Consider the following 7947-nt stretch of genomic DNA (forward strand, 5'->3'; position numbering starts at 1 on the left):
CTCTTTAAATTTACCCCGTGGAGGTTTAGTTATAAAAGTTAGAGCGAGAGCGTTGTTACTATTTCTTGTTCGCATACAAAACCAGACCTAATCGAGACTAGAAAGCAAAAACAGGTTGAAAATGAAGAACGAGCCTGTTTTAGTTTTCACCATTCTTCACATGTTATTTATGGACTCCTTAAACAACCGCGGAGCAGTGAGAGGTGAGTTCGACTAACGCCGAACGGTTTAAAGGTGTAAGAAACTTAAATATCAACCAAGGATGTCAACGGAATCAGTTCATATTACGGATAGCAGAGGTATTTTAAACCCACATAATTGCAGCTCTAATCAGCTAAACACGATGACTGTTAAGGTGGTCACAGCCATCAATTCCATCAGGTAAAACAGATACGCCAGCAAATTTGATCTATAGGCATCAAAGTGACGTGAATTCTTTGGGATACTAGAGAAATGAAAAAAACATGCAGAGTGAATTGACAAGTCTATGGCTGGGAGAGTCTATGTTATTCCCAAACTAACATCTCTCTACATGTTGTCATCACTTCTCAAAGTTACTTTACAATACACGACGTTTATTTCCTATGCTAGATTTACATTCGTTGATGATTTAAAGTTTGCATGTTAATAAACTCGGTACATTCTTTTTAAACCTTTTCTGGTAATTTTTGCAAATGTCTAGGCAGTTTGAAGGTTCTCCTTCGCCGTTTCAACGCCTCGGTTAACATAAGTTCATAAATAAAATGAAAACCGAAAATACTCGAAAATAATGCATGGTATTTTGAAGAAAGACAATATAACAAAACACCTGCCATTTAGGCCCTCGCAGAACTGATGATGACTAATAAAAGGTAATGGGGGGAATAAGGTAATCTTTAACGAGCACAATCGCGGTTTTCATATGGAGGTTCATATTTTGAACTCGTGGATGACATTCCCAAAGCCTCTTTCTGTGCCCTAATCTTCCAATGTGATGACAGCAGATGACTTAAATTCTTTGAAAGAAATGGTATTGACTGAATCTTATGCCTGTCGTGCAGTGATATATTATTCATTGAAATTCACAGGTTCTTCCATCAGAAAACAGTGTTTTTTTTATCTTGAGAATTAACGTTTGACTATAACTTCTTGTAATGGCATACATCCCCTGTATCATGACAAAAACAAAAATGAGGATATTATCGATTAATAGATTACATAGCTAAACCAAATTGAGCCAGGCAATTCATGAAAAGTCCTGCAAAGGCCCCTATATACTTCAGACGTACATAATGATAAGTGTTCCCTAAAGAAAATTTGAATCCATGGAGATGCAAATGAAGAGTTGAATAAACTAATTGCAAAGAAGCTGGACGGCTAAGTAGTAAACATAAGTCACTCAAGCATGTCTCTTTTATTCTAAGTAACTCGCAACGTATCGAAAACTGAGGGTGAGTTCTTTAAGTGCAAAACATGAGGTAGCAGACTGACGGACGCCAAAATGACGAGAAGTGTATATACGAAATCGTTATAGGAAAAGCGTGTAACACGCATTTGACACGCGTGCACTTTTTCGACTCGCGCCCAAACTTGTTTCTAGGCTATACCTATATTATTTGATTAGTCAGTAATGTTCAGGTGTGACTGAGAACACGTTTTCACACGCACGTCGATTTTTTTTCCCAAAATGAGTTTTGATGTTCCACCACGGATCAATTTTCTATAAATTGGTGCCACCAGACCAAACTAAATTAGAGTTAGAATGCCTCGATATGTTTATTAATTGTCGAAAATGATGCGAAAACTTTCTACTGTCTTTGTAGGTTGCAGACAAATCGTTTTTGAGCATCGCTGGAAAAATAAGGCTTTGCAAGGCCACACGCTAAGAACCGTCAGAGCAAAAGACAATGAAGATTGTAGATTAAAATGTTACCTGGAGGACAACTGTGTTTCAGTTAACTATGCGTCTACAGGGAAATGTGATCTTAACAACAAAGACCATACCCAGAAACCAAACGATCTAGAGGATGTGATTAACTACACCTATTCATTCATAGAAGTAAGTTTAACTTATAAATGATTTTGTTTATAGAATTGTCACTTAGTTTGCAACATTTGTTAAGATGTCTAAAAACTCTTTGATGGATCAATAAATATCACAATCAATTTTCGCCTGTTTTCTTGGAAATAGTGTGAAAAGAATGTCAACTTATCTATCATACATTTTGATCAATTTTATGACACATTAAGTTACCATAGAAACAGTGCCGACATCGATATGCCTATCAATCAGAAATGGTCCTAATAATCTTAAATTTTAAATCATTAAATTGCAATTACTATACTATCCTTCATTTTCTACCAAGCTGGAAAAAAATATGTATATAGGTTTAAAACCGCTCCATTTCCTTGGTCGAGAGGCCTAGAAATCTTCAAACTATTGCCATACTACAGCAGGGGCTTGAAAATTGCCACTGACAAAGTGTGAGAAACGCGCAAAGAAAGAAACACGCAATCAATGTATAAGTTGTGGTCTACTTGTCGACTTGGTCCAAGTCGACCTCGCTCGTATATCAGGAAAACCTAATAGTCAGGTTTGTTGAATTTGTTAAAGTTCGCTGCTAAATTACCGGACTTTTGACCAGAAAATTTCAGCTGATTAAAGATTCCCTCTCAGTAACTCAGTGCAGGTATTCCTATCATTGAATCTATTGTGAGATTTAACTGACGGCTCTGTTTAATCATCTCCACGCTTCCTCAAAAGTAGGTACCTTCATAAGTTTGCTTTTAAGTTATGAGTAGGTAGTAAATTCTCGAGTCATATCACTCTGATCACATATCACTCTGATCACTCAAATCCCAATCAGAATTCTACTATCTTTTTTCGGAAGCAGCCACTCTGGCATAGTAATGAAGCGATATTTTAGAGTTAATACGATTTCGAACCTTAGAGCACTTTTCCATTTAGTCAGTGTTTTATAACAAAAACTAACACAACTGCAACAGCCAATCAGAGCAAATAATTAAATTTACAAGGAGCCAATGAGGACTCAAATAACAACAAGTAACCTGCCTGTGGAGCAGTAAAACGCGAGTGACGAAGGTGTGATTGATTTTAGTTTTGACGGAACTGATTGGTAGAGAGAATGGCGCGAGTTTTTTGGACCAATCGCAGAGCAAAGTGAAGAAAAGTCAACGCAGTCGAGGATTACTTTCCACACAAACTGTTGAGTTAATTAGTCCACCATCAGGAATCGGATGCTCTATCAGTTCCGATTTCGTTATCAGTAGCTGTAATGAGCTCCAGGAAACATGATAACGGGATTTGTCATTACTAGGACCATAATTGAGAAACATTCAGCATACCCTGGTTGAAATATCGGACGTGTCCCGGCTGTCACGGAAGCTCTCATTGCTTAGTCTCTGCACTATCAGGGGCTACTGAACAGGTTTAATTCTAGCGATATGCATAGAATCAGGTGCCAAGACATTTTAAGGTAATCCAGTTTGAAACGATGTCGAAGTACATACGTGGTCTTTTTCTAATGAGAAATACTGAACGCAACCTACAAGGATCAAGGAAACTTGTTATCCCATACGTTAACACAACCACTTATGGTCTTCATTCCTTCAAATACACTTCTGCAAACATGTGGGACAAACTAGTAGAGGACCTAAGGTCATTAATTAACGTCTTTGAATGAGTTCAGAGCTAAAATATGCCAAATTTCTTTCGAACATTAATGCAATTGTTACTTATGTAGATAGTAGTTGATGTATTGTATATAACGTATGATTTTATTTTTATGTTTTTTCTCTTTCTCGGAGAAATTAGCTATACAGCTACTCTTGTAAATCCAAGGTGAAATAAAGGTGATGTGATGTGAAAAAATTGTTGCGTTCATCTACAGAACCCTTGCGCCAGTTCTCCTTGTCAGCATCCCAGCGTTCTTTGTCAAGCCGGTTTTACTGACCGAGGGTACAGATGTGTATGCAACAAAACAGGATTCGTTGGCGAGAAGTGTGAAAAAGGTATAGCACATTCAAGATATATTTGAAGAACGGAAAAACCATTACAGAAAAGGTTATGAGGACTTGAAAGAAAAAAAAATTAGAAACTTCAATGTCTGACGCACGTAAAATAAAAATTGACCACTCTCTAAAGGGACTTTTCGGGGACAATGTAAATATCAGTTCTGGTCATTCCGTTACAAAGTTGTTTCGCCGCAAGTCTAAATCAATTTCCGCAAAATCAAAAGTCCTTTCGTCATACACGTAGGTGGTTTCGCTCCAAGTGTGGGTGGTTGAACTTTTTTAGACACGACGGAATGTCTAGTTGCGTCGCAGACATGAAAAGAGATTTGTTTAATGAAGTTTGAGTTTGGTGTGAAGTTGAAGCTAAACAACTTTTGATTTGTGTCAAATGGCCTTCTGATTAGAAGCGAGTTGACTTCGAACTGTCAAGAGAAACGGCTTTGTGGCGAAACGACATTAAAAAGTTGATATACTAATGGTAGGGGCCTTAACTCTGTTAACTCCAAACTGCAACAAATTTTCACTTCTTTAGAAACAGGAGTGACACATAAGTAAATGAACACAACTAACTTTTTATATCTATAGCTGTCCTCCGTATTTTTATCAAATCGTTCGGCACCAAAGACCGACCAGGTGGTGGGAGTATTTTTGGTGATACGGTCATCGAAGTCAACGGGATAAATCATCGCAAAAGGGTAAGTATTCTTGCGTTTGTGTTATGTTACCTAGTTCGCCTCTAGCAACTGAAACTCCCGAGCTTGATGCAATTTGGTACACTAGAGAGATGTTTCCTTGATACACTTTGACCGCGAGTTTCCATTCATTCCTAGTCTAGTCCGTCGAGCGGGAGAAAGTGAAAAACACAGACTTGCATTATTCAAACCGTAAGCAAGATCTGAAAGCGCGCTTAAGAAAGAGAGTCTCCGTACTGGCAGAGTATCCTTTCAAGATGAAATAACTAGACCTGAATTTCAAGCATCTGCGGAATAAGACGATCGATGATTGATCATTTTTTATAAAGAGAGAGAGAGAAAAAGAGAGAGCAAACGAGCTTTGCTATCTTTGATAGTTTTTCATCGGTCCCATCAATCACTCTTTCTACTAAGTAGGTACAGAGGAACAAAGGGGGTGCATTATTACAACTGGGGAACAGGGGATAAATATTACAACAGTGGGAACAGGAGATACATATTACAACAGGGGGAACAGGGGATGTATTATTACAAAAAGGGATTGAGGGATGCATTATTGCAACATTGGGAACGGGATAAATATTACAACAGGGGGAACAGGGAATGCATTATTACAACATTGGGAACAGAGGATAAATATTACAACAGGGGGAACAGGGGATAAATCTTACAACAGGGGGAACAGGGAATGCATTATTACAACATTGGGAACAGGGGATAAATATTACAACAGGGGAATAGGGGATGGATAATTACAACAGGAGGAACAGGGGATAAATATTACAACAGGGGGAACAGGGGATAAATATTACATCAGGGGGAACAGGGGATAAATATTACATCGGGGGAACAGGGGATACAAATTACAACAGGGGGAACAGGGGATGAATATTACAACAAGGGGAACAGGGGGTGGATAATTACAACAGGGGGAACAGGGGATAAATATTACATCAGGGGGAACAGGGGATAAATATTACATCAGGGGGAACGGGGGATAAATATTACATCAGGGGGAACAGGGGATACAAATTACAACAGGGGGAACAGGGGATGCATATTATAACAAGGGGAAGAGGGGATAGATATTACAACAGGGGGAACAGAGGATGTATTATTGCAACAGGGGGAACAGGGGATGCATTATTACAAGGGGAACACGGGGATGCATCTTCACAACCAAATTTTATTGCAATAATCCAAAGGGTAGTCAGACTAATCGAGGCACATAATTAGAAAAGGGCCGAAAATTTTAATGTGTTTGGAGAATTGTGAATTGGTTTTAATGATAATGTAAATGTACTGACGGAGTGATGCTGAGGTGATGTTTCACAATTCAAACATAAGTTAATGGAATGAATTCTTGCTTACAGAGAAGAGGTCACAACATCGTAACAGTTTATCCAGGCAACGGATCAATTCACGCGAGTGAGAGCTTCGACACCTTCGCCAGCAGTGGACCGGCAACTGAAGACATGACCGCATTTATCAACAATTTACCGGAAAATGTAATGGTACTGATTACAGTGCACGATTCTGCAAATGTCGGTGTCATGAACACCATCCCAGGCGCTGAAAGTGCCCTGCGCAGTGTTGGAGCCGTAGACCCTGTGTTCACCCGGGTGCGCGAATCATGGCTGCTTATTGGTTACAAAGGTGCAGATAAGCCCACGTGGATTCAGCAAAGACACGCAGCTAGGAACCTGGGACCAGTTTCAATTGGAACTGAGATTATTTTCTAAATATATTCTTATTCATATGTAAGTGATTTTTAAGCAGAAAAAAAATTTCATATAAATAAGCTTCAAACGGTGCTGCATCTTTCGAATAAAATTTTTTAGAGCCCATAACGCATAGTCTGACAGCCGAACGCCTTTAAAATACAAGCGTTTTTGTTGAATAGGTTTCTCTTTCAAAGTTACAATCACTGTGAGATTTCTATTAAAGACGCTTTACAAAGGATGAAGTGTAGGTTTTAGACCTTTAGTAGTTTGAAGAAAAAATATTTAGGTATATATGGTTAGTAAAGTTAGAATTTCAAGTAATGGTACGAAGCTGCAAGTTGTAAGTGGCATCGTTAATTCAGAATATAATGTTTTACATTGTAAGATGTGTTATAACACTAAGTAGATGTAGATTCTGTAAATAATCTTATAAAAGAAATAAATAAAAGGATGAAGTGTAAAAACCCTCCAAACGATTTTGAAAAAGCGATAGATGAGAATCATGTTAATATCTGATACCTGCTCTTTATAGTTAGGATAGAAAATGACAAGATTTCATTTTTAAAGTAGTTCTTGACAACGTCAACGATTAACCGTCTATCAAGAGATGTCAACATTTCAAAGCATCACTAAACATTCGTGAGGCCAAAAACGGTGCAAAAAAAAGTGCATATCTCTCTCTTAAGATGTGCTCATGAGTGACAGCTGCCGCTAAGATATCATAAAAAGTGAATTATAAAAGTTTTAGGATAGATGCCTATATCTATTATAATAATTTTCGAACAATTTTTGTGAGAAGTTTGAAGAACATGTCTGATGTCGTTTAATTAAAAGTCCACATGGAGAGGATATAGATCGTGAAAATAGGACATCTTACTTTTAGGAAAGTCTATTTACGAACTTCGATCACAAATCCAATCAATAAATTCCTTCGTCAGGTACTCTGATGGAGTGATAATCGCTAACCTCCCAGTGTGAGTACTTCTGGAAAGGACACACTTATGTAAGGAGAAAGCAATTGAAACTACTACAAAATATGGCACAATAATTGCCCCCTATAGTTCTGCCTCCTGCATGAAAGCGACCTCCATAACTACCATTTAAGGTGGTCAGTCACAGGGAGGCTGGCCTGTGTTTCGGAAATTAAACCTCAATGCGGAAAGGCTGACCGTGAACCGCCCGTTGGTTTCCCTTAAAGAGGAAAGATGAAAAAAGGGGAGGTTGGGCCAAGTTTCCTGCGATAGGAAGTGAATACTGGCTTATGCAGCGTACTTTGTGAAAGGCCACTTAAATGTGTTAGTAATAGATTGGTCTGGAATGAATTTTCTAGACTTACGAGTAATTAAACATGTAGCAGATTCTCAGAGAGTTTATGATCTGGTTTCTGTGGTTTTGTTAGTTATATGCCATTGCTTTTGCTTTTCGTTCACAAGTCTTAAGGCCTTCGGTACTTCAAACTCTTGTTAAGTATCTAATACCCCACCCTTTCCCACCCTTTTCACGATCTGAAGTGGTGA

At 38.3% G+C, this 7947-nt stretch overlaps 1 protein-coding gene across 2 annotated transcripts; it reads left to right on the top strand.

The window, feature by feature from the left end:
• The first annotated feature begins 9 nt into the window (after window positions 1-9).
• LOC149050375 (uncharacterized) lies at window positions 10-6900 on the top strand. Of its 2 annotated transcripts, none has more exons than XM_089196478.1 (5): window positions 10-203; window positions 1803-2038; window positions 3891-4011; window positions 4600-4709; window positions 6080-6900. In XM_089196478.1, exons 1-5 carry the CDS (start codon window positions 122-124, stop codon window positions 6446-6448), a joined length of 918 nt encoding a protein of 305 aa, XP_089052604.1. In that variant the 5' UTR covers window positions 10-121; the 3' UTR covers window positions 6449-6900. The 2 variants fall into 2 exon arrangements, with proteins under 2 accessions (XP_089052604.1, XP_089052606.1); XM_089196480.1 differs by having other exon boundaries at window positions 193-299.
• Window positions 6901-7947: the final 1047 nt, after the last annotated feature.

Source organism: Pocillopora damicornis, chromosome 2, assembly GCF_964200805.1.
Source record: "Pocillopora damicornis chromosome 2, jaPocDami1.2, whole genome shotgun sequence".
Classification (NCBI taxonomy): domain Eukaryota; kingdom Metazoa; phylum Cnidaria; class Anthozoa; order Scleractinia; family Pocilloporidae; genus Pocillopora; species Pocillopora damicornis.

Coding starts and splice junctions, on each gene's coding strand:
- LOC149050375 (XM_089196478.1), top strand. CDS start 122: ATGAAGAACGAGCCTGTTTTAGTTTTCACCATTCTTCACATGTTATTT. Junction 2,039..3,890: donor ACACCTATTCATTCATAGAA/GTAAGTTTAACT, acceptor GTTCATCTACAG/AACCCTTGCGCCAGTTCTCC. Junction 4,710..6,079: donor GGATAAATCATCGCAAAAGG/GTAAGTATTCTT, acceptor TCTTGCTTACAG/AGAAGAGGTCACAACATCGT.